This window comes from Mustela nigripes, chromosome X, assembly GCF_022355385.1.
Source record: "Mustela nigripes isolate SB6536 chromosome X, MUSNIG.SB6536, whole genome shotgun sequence".
Taxonomy (NCBI): domain Eukaryota; kingdom Metazoa; phylum Chordata; class Mammalia; order Carnivora; family Mustelidae; genus Mustela; species Mustela nigripes.
In genome coordinates this window covers 46,014,680-46,032,366 of record NC_081575.1, presented here as the reverse complement: position 1 = coordinate 46,032,366, position 17,687 = coordinate 46,014,680, and the positions used below count along the sequence as shown (strand labels likewise).

Sequence of the window (17,687 nt, the reverse complement as noted above, 5' to 3'; positions counted from 1 at the left end):
AGTTCTGTGAATATACCAAAAACAACTGAATTATATACTTCAAATGGGAATTATATGATAATAAATGGGTTTTTCTGTAAAAGAGAAAAAAAGAACTGAAGCAGATTACTGAGATAAGGGGCTCAGAACTTACACTGAGATAACAAGTTAAAGGCATCAACTACGGAAGCTCATTCACACATGGAACCCTTGTGCACAGATTTACCTCCTCTAGTCAACTAATGGACAGGGATAATCTGCTCATACAGTTCGGATCCAGGACTATGTGATCTTACATGGATAGCACAGGATTTTACCACCTGAATATGCAGGATCTGCATCTTCCATAGTTTAGTGTGCACTCGGATGAAGAATGGCAAAGTGAGTTTCTTCAGATCAAACCCACCTTTGCCACTGTAGCTTGGCTACTGCCAGATTTCCTCACAGAAACGCTGGTAGGCTTGTATTTCCGGTGGTCATTAATAATTTGCTAAGGATAATGACAGTGTTTCTCCATCTCTATTTCCCTGCTTCCATGAAGATGGAGATCCTTCCTCAGGAAAGATCCCACAATTTGGTGGACACGCAAAATGCCCCCACTTCTGATACAACCTTTAACAGGCAATGAACCAACCTTCTTCAAAGTGAAGGACCAGCCCCAGAATTACCCTATCAGTGATGTGCAACAGTTTCAGCTACAAGAGGCATAAAGAAATGAAATGAGGAACAACAGCTGTACTATCAAGTGGGACAACAGCCATAGCAAAGCAAAAGAAAACAATGACTACCTAGATTTTCCCAATTCTCTTTATCAGTTGTGTATACTGAAAAGAAGAAAAATAAATTCCTCCACATTTTATTCTGTAGGAAATGATGACTCATCCTTTTTAAAAGATTTTATTTATTTATTTGACAAGAGAGAGAGAGATCACAAGTAGGCAGAGAGAGAGAGGAGAAAGCAGGCTCCCTGCTGAGCAGAGAGCCCAATGCAGGGTTCGATCCCAGGACCCCAAGATCATGACCTGAGCCAAAGGCAGAGGCTTAACCCACTGAGCCACCCAGGTGCCCCAATGGTGACTCATCTTTCATGAGTTTTCACTTCGACTTATTACATTTCCCACATAATTTTCCTCTCTCATTTAAGGTAAGCAATACACATCTTTAAACAGTTTTAAATTCCTAAAGTCCCATACTTTTATTTCTACCACTTTATTATCTTTCTGTATTGCTTCCAGACCTTGGCTTCCTACCACATCCCCTTCCCCCATCCAATTACATGCAAATAACGTCCTACGTTGTTATCACTGAAATTCTGAGTAAAATCACTCAATATAAGAGCAGTACTTTGTACAGTGAGATGATAAAGGCAAACAATAGAGGTGGTCTGGTTTTATTTTTGGAGAGAAGGATATTTTCTGACTTTACTGTAAAAAGTCACTCCTAATTATCAAAAGATGTATTTCCCCAGCACTCACCTGTTATTCTCAAAGTATATTTAGCACCAGTCTGCTACTCCATCTACCTCTAGATTTTTCTTCTCAGCATAGCTATGAGGATTCCAATCACAGCCATAAAAGGCAGCACAGCATGAACTGGGAATGGCAATGTAAAATAGTCAATCTCCACAGAAATATTAGACACTGCTTGGTATTATGGACCCCAAGTGGCCAACCATTAAAAAGGTTCCAAGTTCTAAGACACAAATAGCAATCTCCTTGAGGGAACACCTAGCTCTGGACTGAGTTGGAAGTTAATTTCCTATAATTACAGCCAAGGGATTAAAGAAGGCATAATGAAACCGACTACCTCAGATTTAAGAAGTTCCTTTATTCATATTTGTAGATGACTATATTCGAGAGCTACTAGAAAATGTTTATCTTCCTCCTGATTATCAATAAGCAGATACTTAGTACTATCTTGACTGGGGTATTTACGCACATGTTCTTTAGGAAGATGACAGCGTTAATACAAATATTTAGAAGATATGCAGGAACATAACCAAATGTTCAACACTTTGAGTATTTATACCATATACATATCAAGGGCCAGTACATTCTAGAGGATAAACAGCAGTGTTCAAAAGGCAGTAAACAGGGAGGTATTAGCACTCCTTTTATTACTATAGGTGGTGTTTGAAGTTATTTAAATCATAGTCTAATGAAGAAAATGATGAGAAAAGAACATGTCATGCACGAAAATCATGGGAGAAGGTTCACAGGTATAAAAAATATGGCAATCTTATGGGGATGCGAACACTCAGGAGGAAGATTTTGAACACTGCCCATAGTGAAAGAGGAAGGCTCTTTAGGAGAAGAATCACATGATCAAAAGGAAGATAATTTCTTCTTTAAGGACTGACTTAAAGAGCTCCCCTAACAAGAGTACACTAAATTTGCTAGGAAGATAATAAAAAAATTAATTCTATTAACAAAAAGAGATTGGGGGGGGTGCCTGCATAGCTCAGTCAGTTAAGCATCTGCCTTCAGCTCAGGTCACACTTCCGGGGTCCTGGAATCAAGCTCTGCATTGGGCTCCCTGCTCAGCAAGGGAGTCTGCTTCTCCCTCTCCTTTTCCTCCTCTCCCCACTTAAGTTTGCACTCTCTCTCTCTAATAAATAAATAAAATCTTTTTTAAAAGGAGATCTGAGGTTCCTCTGGGCGGGCGGTTTGGGTGCTTACTCGGACTGGCCGAGGGCGTGGGGCTCCGGGGTTCGGGACTTGCCCCCCGCTCCAGGCAGGAGCACCTATGGCGTTTGTAAGGTGACCTGCGCTCACCGACTTTCTCTGGGGGGCGGAGGAGGCACCCATGAACCCTTCAGCGACCTTCCTCGCCGGGCGACAGGTGAACTACATAAAAGAACTGAAATAATCAGGTCACTCACAAAGAAGGTAAAAACCCTTGAATCTAATCAAACTGAATGCCAGGCAGTTCTTCAGAAGACTCAGCTACAGCTTCAGGAAATGGCTCAAAAGGCAACCCATTCCTCTCTCCTCTCTGAGGACCTCGAGGCTAAAAATGAAAATCTCAGCAACACATTAGTGGCACTTTCTGCCCAGGCAGGACAATTACAAGCTCGAAAACAGGCTCTCACTACAATGATAAAGCTAAAGGACAAAGATATTATCGAGGCCGTCAACCACATTGGAGACTGCTCGGGAAAATTTAAACTGTTAGAGCATACCTTGCATGATGCGAAGATGGTGGAGACATGTATCGTGAAAGAAAAGCAAGATTACAAGCAGAAAAGGTATGTGCTATGGTGAGTGCTGTGAAATGTGTAAACCTGGTGATTCACATACCTGTACCCCGGGGGATAAAAATATATTATATGTTTATAAAAAAATAAAAAATCATAAAAAATTTTAAAAAATTAAAAAAAAAGAAATTGAAGACACTTGAAGTTGAAGTCAATAAACTGAAAGCAGAGAGAGAAAAAAGGAAAGATGAGTTACTTGATATTGCAAAGTCAAAGCAAGAGCACACAAACACAGAACTCCATAATCTGAGACAGATTTATGTAAAACAACAGAGTGATCTGCAGTTTCTTAATTTTAATGTGGAAAATTATCAGGAATTAATACAGATTTATGACTCAAAGATGGAGGAATCAAAGGTTCTGGAGTCCAGCAGAGACATGTGTTTGTCAGACCTTGAGAATCACTGCCTGAAAGTCGACATCAAGAAGGAGAAAAATCAGAGGTCATCGGTTAAAGATGCAAAATCTGAGACCATGTTCCCACAAAATTAGTCAGACAGGAGCCCCTGTGATGTGTGCAAAGAGAAGAAGCGACAGGTAATCCTTCATTTGGGGAAAAAAGTGTATTTGCTATCTCATCTCTGTTTACAAAAGACTTACTAGAGAAGCAAAAGTCTTGGTCTCTGGGAGGGAAAATGCAGATCGAACTGGAAAACCAAAGTAGATTGTGCAAGATCCATGCAAAGTCACCAAAAGGTAATGGGATTGGGATTCAGAATGAAGAGAAACAACTCTCTGAAACATCCACATCATCTGATGAGAGACAGTGGCATGATGTCAACGTGTACCTGGGCCTGGCCAGCTGTTCTGGTTCCAGACAACCAGAAAAGCCAGATGTTGAAAGTCAAGATGACATAGAAAGGTATGTGCTGTTGCCATAAAAATGAGACCTGTCTAGGGGAGAGTGATATGTATGAATCCAAGTGCTGCCACACGAGTAATTTCATCATTGAAGCCCCAAGCCCCATGTCTGACATGGAGTGGATGAGCATTTTCAAGCCTTCTAAAGTGCAAAGGACTGTTCGCCACAAATCTGTGTGTACTTGTTCGGAAAGTGCCAGTGGGAGGAACCACAACTCCGCCATGAGTGAGCTAATTGCCATCCAGCATTCCCACTGTTCGGGTTCTTCAAAATCTGCCCCTAGAGAGGATGAGAAATTGATAGAGACAGAGCCCTCTTCAGATGCAAAGAACTCACCTAAGATTTTCTTATTCAACAAAGAGGCACCATCGTCCAGTGACAAGGATGACTTTTTGCCCACAAGCAAGCTTCAGCGTTTGCTGGCAGAGTCTCGCCAGATGGTTACGGACCTGGAGCTGAGTACTCTGCTCCCCATCAGCTCTGAGAATCTCAGCAGCAGTGCCAGAAACAACTTAGAAGTCGCACAAGAGTCAGCTCAGAAAAATACCTTTCTTAGTAACTGAAGAACACAAAAGTCAACTTCACTGTTCATTGTGGTCGTAGAAGCCAATTTCTCATCTTTGGAAGGCAGAAAGCAGACATCAATACCTAATACTTAACCTTGAAAACAAAAAGGGGATTGTAGTCCTTTGTAAGCAACATTTAATACCAAAGGGAAGCAGAAACTGAAAGTTAATTTTTTAACATCTATAGTTTGTTTGTTTTCAAGTTGACTGTTTTCATGTTGAGGACTTTTTTTTTAATGTGTAAGAAATTAGACCTTACTGTGTATTCTCTATATACAAACTTGGAATTCTGCTCAGAGAGAAGAGGACTTCTCTGTAAAGATGCAGACTACAGTTAAATACCAGAGAAGCTCTTTAAAATTGTGGACATCAAATAGAGAACCCCTGCATGTAAAATGCTGTTTTAGGGCACCTGGGTGGCTCAGTGGGTTAAGCCGCTGCCTTCGGCTCAGGTCAAGATCTCAGAGTCCTGGGATCGAGTCCCGCATCGAGAGCCTGCTTCCCTCTCTCTCTCTGCCTGCCTCTCCATCTACTTGTGATTTCACTCTGTCAAATAAATAAATAAAATCTTTAAAAATAAAATAAAATAAAATAAAATGCTGTTTTAACTATCTGCTTTTTAAAAAAACCTGTGCAGTGGGAATATGGACATTTGGGAGGGTATGTGCTTTGGTGAGTGCTGTGAAGTGTGTAAACGTGGTGATTCACAGACCTGTACCCCTGGGGATAAAAATATATGTTTATAAAAAATAAAAAAAATTAAATTAAATTAAAAAAAAAACCTGTGCATACATTTAAATTATAACCAACAGCTTATCAGAGTCAGCTGCAAATCTATGAGAAGTAGTATTCTCTTCACTGGTGGCTTTACCCCTGGATTTTGCTGTGTAGAATAGACATAAAATGATAATATGATACAAAATATTTTTAACTGGAAAGTATCTCCTCAGTTACTGACAATTGAGGTCCTTCTGTCAAAGCTGAACAGAGCCCCATCTCATCTGGGTCTGTAGTGGTCCCATCTACTTACACAAACAAAAGCTTGTTGGAAGATCAGGTTTTATATGCATTTTTTTTTATCATTAGAGACTAAAACACTTCCATTTTAACTTATAATTTAATTTTTTAAAGAATATACTGTGTGCATTTCTGTCCCTTATAAGAGAATTGATCAGCTTCATTCAATAAAAAATATTTTTAATAATAAAAAAAGAGATCTGATGTTCAGTTCACATTAATATGAATATTTTATATCCGAACAACACAATTTTGTACGGTCTTGAAGAAAAACATTGATAAAAACTCAAGAGTGAACTTAACCTGAATATGGATCTGAGGAAGAGATAACTAGTTAAAGTAAAAGGTCCCTAGAACTGTTATCTACATACAGACCCACACGTGCTTCTCCAGTACGAGGCAGTGATGCCACTTGCAACTTCTCTGCGGTGATCTCAAAGGAAAACACACACTGGGTCACATCAAAAGTATTCCTAGGGAAAGAAATAAAACAAGAGGGAGCAGAGTAACAGAGGCATCAAACAAAAATGGTGAGGGTTCATAGTTGTTCATGACATTAAAATCGCTAGTTCAGAGGAGTAAAGAAATGAGACTAGTAACAATAACTAACATATGAATGCTTACTGCATGCCAGGCACAGCAAAGCATGTGCTTTATATTATTTAATCAAATTAGAGATGAGGAAATTGAGGTTCACAGACACACAATTAAAAATGTCAGAATTGGCATTTAAACCTAAGGCTTCTGACTCTTAGTTTATGCTGTTAAATTACCTCCAATTGTAAACTATCATTCAGGAGAAAATTAGATTATGACCCTTCTGGCTTTCTCTTCTTCTTTGGTCTTGTTAACCACCTCCTATACATATATACCCTTCCAAATGAGTTTTCATTGGCTACTACAATCTATTAGACCTTTCACATATTCTGGAAGACATCTTGATTTACTAAAAGGAACTACAGCTCTTTGGAGAAATGACTGATTCTCCAGTGGCTGAGGCAAGGAATATACAAAATAGGCATCCTGTAGTATAAGAAAGTAAGGAAAGTGCACAAAAAACACAACAGTGAGGGCATGCCAAAGGAACATAGGGACCAACATGAAAGAGCTTCCAATGGACAAAGCTGAAACAATTGGAGAAACAAAATAAATAACCTACAGAAGAATGCTAAATAATTTATGTAGTCTCTCCCCCTCCAAGAAGTCGAGCTTAATTTTCCCCAATCCTTCTTAATTATGGTATATGAAGTAGAAAAAGTAATTTTACGGAGCAGAAACCTGTCCAACACTACCTTGGCCTGCTGATCAAGGCCTTGACATGACACAATAAGAATGGTCTTCCTCCCAAACACCCATAATGCAGTCTAATCATGAGAAAAGCCATCAGACAAATTCAAATGAAGCATAATCTACAAAATACCTGAGTAGTATTCCTCAATACTGTCAAGGTCATCAAAACAAAGAAATTCTGTGAAACTGCCACAGTCAACAGAAGCCAAAGGATCCATAACAAGAACGTAACATGGTATCCTAGACTGGGTCCTATAATGGAAAAAAAAAATAGATTAAAAGTAAGAAAATCTGAATAAAGTATGGACTTTAATTAACAATAACATACCAGTATTGGTTGATTAATTGTAACAAACAGAGCATACTAAACAAACATGTTGATAAAAGGAACAACTGTGGAGGTCAGAGGGTGGGTGGATATGGGAACTCTGTACTATCTTTGCAACTTTCTGGAAAATCTAAAATTATTCTAAAATACAAAGTTTATTTTTCAAAAAAATAAAAAAGCCTGGAAAAAGAAATATAGTCAAATCCCAGCCTTTATCCTTATTAACTGCATAACCCTGTTCAAGTCATTATCTGAGCTTTGGTATCCCTGTTTATAAAATAGATACTCTTTTTAGGGGACATCTGCAAGTTAGCAGACTAGGAAGGTCTGTCCAGGCCTTCCAGCCCCCACCCACACTGACATTTAAAAAATAAACAACTAGAGGAGACAAGGAAGATGACAGAGTTGGAGGATCCTGGGCTCACCTCCTCCCACAGACACACTAAGGCAATAACTTCATGTAGTGCAGTGCACTCTGAAAACTACCTGAACACAGGCAGAAAAGACCCTCTCAAAGCCAATGACATTTAAAAAAAAGGGGGAGAGGCTATATTGAGAAGAGTAGAAGGGGCAGAGACATAGCCAGCAATCAAATGCCTGACACAGTGACCCACAAGCAGAAGGTGTATCACAGGCATGGAGGGATCTACTGGAACTTTTTCCAGGAAAGGGAATGCTAGTGGGCAGCACCATTTTTCTTGCCCTCCTTTAGTCTAGCTGGCCCAGCACTGGCAGACACCAGTTCTGATACTCTCCATCTACCTTGCTAGCACTCTCTGCCCTGCCTCAGTGTTCCCCTGCAAACCCACCCCCGTGGGAGCCCCTCCAAAGCAACTACTGCCTCATCATGCCTGGCAGGCAGCCCAGCCCAGGACAGGCACCCCTATAAAATGACTCCTGCCCTGGGGAGGGAGGTAAAATTCCTGCCCCATTTACAGCATACCCATAGCCATTGTGGCCAGCCAACTCAACCAGCTGTACCAAGAGATGGTTGCACCCACTAGCAAGCCACCAGCATCTATAGCCCTGCTTCTCAGCCAGCTACAATAGGAACTAATTCCACCTACCAGCACACCAAACAGCAGCTATAGATGGGACTCTCAACCAGCTGTGTTAGGAGCTACCCCACCCACCAGAAAGCCAGCAACAGCTATATCTGCACCACTCACCAAGGTGCACCAGGGTCCAGCTCAGCCTACCAGCATGCTCACAGCAGTCACACCTGGGTCACTGCTGACAACAGGGCTGATGGCCAGCCAGGCCCACAAGTGTACCAGCAGCAGTCATGGCCAAGTCACAAGAAGACATATGTCCCACAGAGTGGACACTCCCACAGTGGCTTGTTCTGTTGACCATGAAGACTGTACTACTGAACACCACAAGGTGCCTTTTCATAAGGCCACTACTTTCAGGACAAGAAAACATAGATGATCTACCTAATTCAAAGAAACAAACACAGAGACTCGGACAAAATGAGACAAATATATTCTAAACAAAAGAACAATAAAAAGCTTAAGAAAAAGAACTAAATGAAATGGAGATGAGCAATCTATCTGATAAGGACTTCAGAGTAATGGTCATAAAGATATTCATCAGACTTGACAAAAGAGTGGATGAACTAAGTGAAAACAGCAACAAAGAGACAGAAAAATATGAAAAAGAACCAAATAGAACAGAAGGATAAAATAACTGAAGTGAAAAATATGCTAGAGGGAATCAGGAGCAGATTTTTAAAAATGTAGAAAAACAATGAAGCAATCTGGAAGACAGGGTAGCGGAAAGCATCCAAGCTGAAGAACAAAAAGGAAAAACACTTTTTTTTTAAAAAAAAGATTTATTTATTTATTTGACAGACAGAGAACACAAGTAGGCAGAGAGGCAGACAGAGAGAGAGGAGGAAGCAGGCTCCCTGCTGAGCAGAGAGCCCGATGTGGGGCTCGATCCCAGGACCCTGGGATCATGACCTGAACCGAAAGCAGAGGCTTTAACCCACTGAGCCACCCAGGCGCCCCGGAAAATCACTTTTTAAAAATGGGGATAGGTTAAGGGACCTCTGAGACAATATCAAGCATACTAACATTCACATTAGAGAGGTCCCAGAAAGAGAAGACAGAGGGAAGGGGGCAGAAAACTTATTTGAAAAAATAATAGCTAAAATTTCCCTAACATGGGGAAAGAAAAAGACATCCAGGTCCAGCAAGCTCAGAGAGCCCCGAACAAGATGAACCCAAGGAGGTCCACATCAAGACATACATTAATTAAAATGTCCAAAAAAATTAAAAATAAAAGGAGAATCCTTAGAGGCACTTGGGTGGCTGAGTCAGTTGGGTATCCACCTCTCTATCTCAGCTCAGGTCATGATCTCAAGGTTGTAAGATCAAGCCCTGTGTCAGGCTCTGTGCTCAGGTGGAGTCTGCTCAGGATTCTCCCTCTCCCTTTCCCTCAAATAAGTAAATAAAGAGAATCTTTTAAAAACAAGAAAAAAGCAAATAGTACAAAGGAAATACCATAACCTATAAGCTGATACATTAGTAGAAAATCTGTAGGCCAGAAAAGAGTGGCATGTTATATTCAAAGTACTGAAAGGAAAATACCTGCCACCAAGAATATTCAACCCACAAGGTTATCATTCAGAATTAAGGGAGAGATAGTTTCCCAGAAACAAAAGATACTAGTACATCACCACTAAAACTGCCTTACAAGAAGTGTCAAAGGGAATTCTGAAGTGGAAGAGAGAAAGCCACAACTAGAAGAAAATTATGAAAGAAAAAAATTTCACTGGTAAAAGCAAACCAAATAAAGGTAGTAAATCAGCCACTTATAAAGCTAATATGAGGGTTAAAAGACAAAAGCAGTAAAACAATTATATCTACAAAAGTTGGCTAAGAGATGCACAAAATAGACATAAAATATGACATATAATACATACAATGTGGAGTGCGGGAAGTAAAAATGTAGTGTCTTTAGAATGTATTTGAACTTAAGTGACCATCAACAAGACAGATTGCTATATATATGCCACATATACATATATATGTATATATATATGATGTTACATGTGAACCCCATGATAACCACAAAAAAAAAACCTGTAATAGATACACAAAAAGTAGAGAGAGGAATCCAAGCATAATACTAAAATCATCAAATCACAAGTGAACAGAACAAGATGAAAGGAAAAGAACTATAAACACAACCAGAAAACAAAAATGGCAATAAGTACACACCTGTCAATAATTACTTTGAGTGTTAATGGTCTAAATGCTCCAACCAAAGAAACAGGGTGAATTAATAGATTTTAAAAAGCCCATCTATATGCTGCCTATAAGAGATTCACTTCAAACCTAAAGATACATAAAGACTGAAAGTGAAGAATAGAAAAAGATCCTCCACGTAAACGGAGACGAAAAAAATAAAAAATAAAAAAGCTAGGGTAGCAATACTGAGATCAGACAAAACAGACTTCAAAGACCATGACGAGAGACAAAAAAGAGCATTACACAATAAAGGATCAATCCGACAACAGGATATAACAATTGGGTACAGGATATATGTACCCAATAGAGGGGCACCTAAACATATAAAGCAAGTATTAACAGACCTAAAGGGAAGGATTAACAGTAATTCAATAAGAGCAGGGGTCACCCACATACATCAGTGGATCACCCAGAGAGAAAATCAATAAGGAAACCATGGTTTTGAACAACCCACCAGACCAGCTGTACTTAACAGATATATACATAACATTCCACCCAAAAATAGCAAAATACACATTCATGTGCCCACGGAAAATTCCCCAGCATAAATAACATGTTAGGCAACAAAAAAAGTCTCAATAAATTTATGAAGGCTGAAATCATATCAAGTATCTTTTCAGACCACAGTGGTATGAAACTAGAAAACAATTACCAAAAAAAAAAAAAAAAAAAAGAATGGGAAAAACACAAACACGTGGAGGCTACACATGCTACTAACCAACCAACAGGTCAACTACAAAATCAAAGAGGAAATCAAACATACATGGAGACAAATGAAAATGGAAACACAGCTGTTCAAAATCTTTGGTACACAGCCCAAGCAGCTTTAAAAGGGACGTTTACAGGGTACCTTGGTGGCTCAGTCATTAAGTGTCTGGCTTTGGCTCAGGTCATGATCCCAGGGTCCTAGGATTGAGCCCTGCATCCAGCTCCCTGCTCAGCAGGGAGCCTGCTTCTCCCTCTCCCTATGCCCCTGCTTGTGTTCCCTCTGTCACTGTCTCTCTGTCAAATAAATAAATAAAATCTTTTTTAAAAAAGAGAGAGGGAGAGACGTTTACAGCAATACAGGACTACCTCAGTATGAAAAATCTCCAACAATCTAACTTTACACCTAACAAAACTATAAAAAGAACAAAAAAAGTCCAAAGTTAGTAGAAAGGAGGGGGAAAAAAAGATCAGAGCAAAAAATAGAGTTGATCCTTCAACAGCATGGATTTGAACTATGCAGGGCCACCTACACACTGTGTTTTGTATGTGTGTGTGTGTGTGTTTTAAGATTTTTTATTTATTTGACAGGGAAAGAGAGAGAGAGAACAAGCTGGGGGAGCAGCAGGCAGAGGGAGAGAGAGAAGCAGGCTCCACACTGAGCAGGAAGCTCAATGTGGGGTTTGACACCAGGACCCTGAGATCATGACCTGAGCTGAAGGCAGACAATTGACAGACTAAGTCACCCAGGTGCCCCCAGATTTTGTTTTATAAAGTATAGTACTGTAAATGTCTTTTCTCTTCCTCACAATCATCTTTTTTTTAAAGATTTTATTTATTCATTTGAAAGGGACAGAGACAGAGGGAAAGGCAGAGGCAGAGGGAGAAGCAGGCTCCCCGCTGACCTCAGCCGAAGTCAGATGACTAACCATCTGAGCCACCCAGGCGCCCCTTCCTTACAATTTTCTTAATAACATTTTCTCTTTAGCACACCTAATTATAAGACTATAATACATACATATTAAATATGCGTCAATCAATTGTTTATATTCTCAGTAAGGCTTCCAGTCAAGAATAGGCTATCAGTAAAGCTATGCAGAGTAAAAGTTGTATGCAGATTTTCGACTCTGCAGGAGTTGGGGCTCCTAGCCCCCACAATGGTCAAGACTCAACTGTAAATGATAGGGTGCCTGGGTGGCCCAGTGGGTTAATGCCTCTGCCTTTGGCTCAGGTGGTGATCCCAGGCTCCTGGGATGGAGCCCCGGGTCCCCCCCACCCCCACTCAGCAGGGAGCCTGCTTCCCCCTCTCTGCCTGCTGCTCTGCCTACTTGTGATCTCTCTCTCTGCATTAAATAAATAAAATCTTTGAAAAAATAAATAAAATTTAAAAATTGTTTTAAAAATAATCAACTGTAAATGAAATAGAGCCCCCAAAACAATCAAAAATATAATGAAACCCAATGCTGGTTTTTGCATTTTTTTTAATTTAATTTAATTTTTTTTTAATATTTTTATTTTTATTTTTTAAGATATTTTTTATTTATTTGACAGAGAGAGAGAGAGAGAGAGAGAAGTCACAAGTAGGCAGAGAGGCAGGCAGAGAGAGAGGGGGAAGCAGGCTCCCCGCTGAGCAGAGAGAGAGAGATGCGGGGCCTGATCCCAGGACCCGGGGATCATGACCTGAGCCGAAGGCAGAGGCTTTAACCCACTGAGCCACCCAGGTGCCCCAATTTAATTTTATTTTTTTTCAGTGTTCCAAAATTCATTGTTTATGCACCACACCCAGTGCTCCATGCAATATGTGCCCTCCTTAATACCCACCACCAGGTTCACCCAGACCCCTACTCCCATCCCCTCCAAGTTTGTTTCTCAGAGTCCACAATCTTTCATGGTTTGTCTCCCCCCCCCCTCTGATTTCCCCCAACTCACTTCTCCTCTCCATCTCTCAATGTCCTCCGTGTTACTCCTTTTGCTCCACAAATAAGTGAAACCATATGATACTTGACTCTCTCTGCTTGACTTACTTCACTCAGCATAATCTCAGTACTGGTTTTCTGAAGAGATAAAAGTGATAAACCTTTAGCCAGACTCATCAAGAAAAAGATAAAGAAAACTCAAATAAAATCAGAAATTAAAGTTACAACCAACACCAAAGAAATACAAATGATTTTAAGAGGCTACTACAAAAAATTATATGCCAATAACTGGACAACCCACAAGAAATAGAAAAGTTCTTAGAAATATACAATCTTCCAAAACTGAATCAAGAAATGGTAGAAAATGTGAACAAACCAATTACTAATAACAATATTCAATCAATAATCAAATCCCAGCAAAAAAAGTCTACAACCACATGCTTCACAGGTGAATTCTACCAAACATTTACAGGAGAGTTAATCACTATCCTTTTCAGGGGCACTTGGGTGGCTCGGTCAGTTAAGCATCTGCCTTTGGCTCAGGTCATGATCCCAGGGTCCTGTGATCGAGCCCCATGTCAGGCTCCCTGCTCAGTGTTCTCTGGCCCTCTCAAATAAGTAAATAACATCTTTTTTTTAAAAAAACGCAATGGAATACCACTTCACACCCATTAACGTGGCTATTACTCCAAAAATAAAAATTTAAATAACAAATGCTGGTAAGGATGAAATGAGAATTCCCAAGCACTACTGATGGGAATGTAAAATGATGCAGCCACTGTGGAAAATGGTATGGCAGTTTCTCAAAAAATTATACACAGAATTACCACATGATCTAGCAATTACACTTTTGGATACATACACAAAAGAATTCAAAGCAGGAACTCAAACAGGTATTTGTACTCCTATGTTCATCACATTATTCACAATAGCCAAAAGGTAGAAGTAACGTAATTGTCCTTTAATGGATGAGTGGCTAAACAAATTTTCATGTGTACCTACAATGGAATATTATTCAACCTTAGAAAAGCAGGAAATTCTAACACATGCTACAACACAGATGAGCCTTGAAGGCACTACACTAAGTGAAATACACCAGTTACAAAGTAAAAACAGTGTTAAGATTCCACTTATATGAGGTACCTAAAGTAGTCAAATTCATAGACAGAGAGAGTAGCATGGTGGTTGCCAGGGGCTGGTGGGAGGGGATAATGGGGGATTAATATTTAATGGATATGGAGTTTCCGTTTGGGGAAATAAAGAAGTTCTGCAGATGGATAGTGATGATGGTTGCACAATGTGAATACACTTAATGCCACTGAACTATACACTTGAAAATGGTTAAAATGGTAAATTTGGGGGCATCTGGGTGGCTCAGAGGGTTAAAGCCTCTACCTTCAGCTCAGGTCATGATCCCAGGGTCCTGGGATGGAGCTACACATTGGGCTCTCTGCTCAGGGGGAGCCTGCTTCCTCCTCTCTCTCTCTGCCTGCCTCTCTGCCTATTTGAGATCTCTGTCAAATAAATAAATAAATAAAATCTTTTAAAGAAATGGTAAATTTTGTCATGCATACTTTGCTATAATAAAAGAATACATACAGCACACTAAAACAATCCCCCAGGTTTTGTGAGACTGAAGATCTATGTAGAAAAGTTTTGTAATCTATATAGCCCTTCACAAATACCAGCTCTTTTTGATCATTATCACCCTGTTTACTCCAACCTGATACCATTACCCGCATGATCTGTCCAGCCCTGTTCACCCAGCAGCACACTGTTGGAGTTTTAGTGTGGTACAAGTGATATCCACCCTTGTTTTGCTAAACCCTGCATTCCACACATCACTGCAATAGTCTCCCAGAGTTCTGGTTCTGAAACAGAACAAGGCCCCCCAAAAGATATAAGTTTTAGACAAGCCTGATCAGATTCTAGGGGGAAAAAAACTCAGAGACTTCCTCCTCTTACCCAGTTCTCCCCAATACTTGGTTTGGAAGCAGTCCTCATTTAGCAGCAAGAGGTCACCATGCCATTGCCAAGAACAAGGAAAATCTTCCTCCAATTCAGCTAACCAGCTAACTCCCTGGCCTACTACCAAACAATGTATCTCATAAGGCAGCCCTTGAGCAGGTGAACAATCAGGAAACTTCAGGGTTCTAGGAAACGAATATAGGAAATGTATTCATTGAGTTTGAACTAAGAATGAAAGTAGTTAGATAAGAAATAAAAAAATAAGTTTGCCTGGGTGGCTCAGTTGGTTAGTGTCTGCCTTTGGCTCAGGTCATGATTCCAGGATCCTGGGATGGAGCCCCTTGTCAGTCTCCTTGCTCAGAGGGGAGTCTGCTTGTCCCTCTTCATCTGCCCCTGCTCTCTCTCTCGCTCACTTTCTCTCAAATAAATAAAATCTTTTTTTAAAAGAAATTAAAAATGAAAATGCTAAAATCAAAAGACCAGAACAACCACCTTTGATGGACTGCACAATTCTCTATACTGTAGCCTCAGAGCTGAACCCTCAAAAACTCACAGAAAGTATAAATATTACTGCAGAACAGGTGTGATAATACAGTAGTGCAAAACGTAGGAATAATGTTTCTTTCTAGAAAGCAAGCCAATTGGAACCTACACCCAGATACTGACCAGAATCTGTGTGACCCTTCAGGTGCTCTCTGAGCGCCCCAAGTTTCCTTAGCTATTACAGGTGCTGGTCCTTGAGAATTTCTCCTAACATAAGTAATGCTACAGTGCCATCTGGAATCTTTTTCATGTAATGATGTTTATCCAGGAGTTCCTGCCTTTGCAGATATTCCCTGGAGACCAAAGAGGGATTTTATTCCATGGCTCCGAGGAACTTAAATGTCAGTCAAACACGAAGTAGTACTTATCACAGCCTTTTAAGTTTTACTTCTATGGCCAAGTGTGCCCTCACAATCTTGAATGTCTTCACTTGCTTCACTTTTACGTTGGCCAAGATTCTTGGTATCATCAACAAGACTAAATATGAACTTGGGACTTTTCCATGAAACTTTCTGCCAATGCCCCACAAATCTTGAATTTGGTTTTCCAAATTCAAATCCCCCAAATAACACTTATTCTAAGTATAGTCCCACTTTTGTAGAAATGCATTTTTCCTAGTTCCCCCTCACACACCTCTTCATACTGCATCGATATTGTTAACTGAGGTTCAGTCATGACACCTACAAAAGCACCATGAGACCCCCTACCTTCTGCCTTCATTTTGTTATAACCTATAGGCTAAAGATATGTATCGCTCTGAGAGTGTTGCAGTCAAGGAAAACAACTCTGAGGGACAACAGGCACTGAGGCAAGAATCACTAGCACAGGGCCTATAAATTAAACCCAAATATACAAAAGCAAAAGCTTAGGAACCATCCCCTGCACACACCTCCTCCTTTATAACCAGTGGATTAAGGTTGATGAAGAGAGACCAACAATCCATTCTCTACAAATGACTGATGACAGCTCAAGTCCCTGGTTATAGGTGCCTCAACCTATTCTTGAATGGTTCGTTGTTATGAGCCACTAACCCAGTATCACCAAGTCAAATGCTCTAAGTTTTCTTCCAAAAATGGTAATAAAATATGCTGAGTCGCTCATATTCCCGCAGTTATACTGGGAGACAACAGCTACAGGGGCTAAACATTCAGTCCCCGAACCAAAGCAATCTGAGTTCAAATCCTACTTTAGCCGCTTGCTGCGTACCCCAATCAATGATCTTTTCTGATACCCCGCCAGCCTATGCCCTCCGCCAGCTCGCTCCTTCACCACCACCAAACATATGGAGCCGAGGGGGGGGCTACACAAGAGCAGACAGAAGTCTGTTCTCCCTTTACCACACCATCTCCTTGGCTATGGTGACGCCTTGAATTTGAGCGCTCTTCATTCTCTCATTCACTAGACTGCCGCGACTCTTTCCTCATATTGCTTGGTACACTCCAGCATTTTTTTTAATATTTTATTTATTTATTTGACAGACAGAGATCATAGATAGGCAGAGAGACAGGCATAGAGAGAAGGGGGAAACAGGCTCTCTAGGACCCTGAGATCATGACCTGAGTGAAGGCAGAGGCTTAACCCACTGAGCCACCCAGGAACCCGGTACACTCCAGCTTTTACAAACTCACCGGCACGCTGCTGGGGCGGGACCAAGCACTTCCCTTCCCTCATAGGGAGGAACTAAAATATAAGAGTCAAGGTTTTTTAGCAAATGACTTCCCCGTTACCACGGTAAAGCGGCTACCGCCATCTTTAGTGTGGCCGATGATTCTTCGTGTTGGTCTAAGAAAAAATGAATAATAAGGAACTCTACAGACTAAAATCCTGCAGGTTAGTCTAGGACCGCACAAGCCTAAATCGGAACCGAGTTATATTCCGGTCGCAACCCAGCCCTGAGTCGTTAGCTCTTGGGGATGGAGGGCGCGCCAGCTGCTGACGCAATGACGCCAGGGGAGGGGCCATGTGCGCGCCCTGCCCAGGTGCTTCCGGGTAACGCGCCC

The 17,687-nt window shown here is 40.7% G+C and overlaps 1 protein-coding gene and 2 pseudogenes across 1 annotated transcript; 1 reads left to right on the top strand and 2 right to left on the bottom strand.

Moving 5' to 3' along the window:
• Positions 1-214: 214 nt before the first annotated feature.
• On the bottom strand, positions 215-2,786 carry LOC132007055 (tRNA wybutosine-synthesizing protein 2 homolog; annotated as a pseudogene).
• On the top strand, positions 2,649-4,815 carry LOC132006725 (coiled-coil domain-containing protein 62-like). The gene is given in 4 exon segments (XM_059384700.1): positions 2,649-3,230; positions 3,362-3,773; positions 3,776-4,097; positions 4,099-4,815. Coding segments are annotated over 4 exon segments (1,587 nt in total). The 5' UTR covers positions 2,649-2,939; the 3' UTR covers positions 4,661-4,815.
• Positions 4,816-5,886: 1,071 nt separating this feature from the next.
• Positions 5,887-17,649, bottom strand: LOC132007054 (tRNA wybutosine-synthesizing protein 2 homolog; annotated as a pseudogene).
• Between the last annotated feature and the right edge of the window lie 38 nt (positions 17,650-17,687).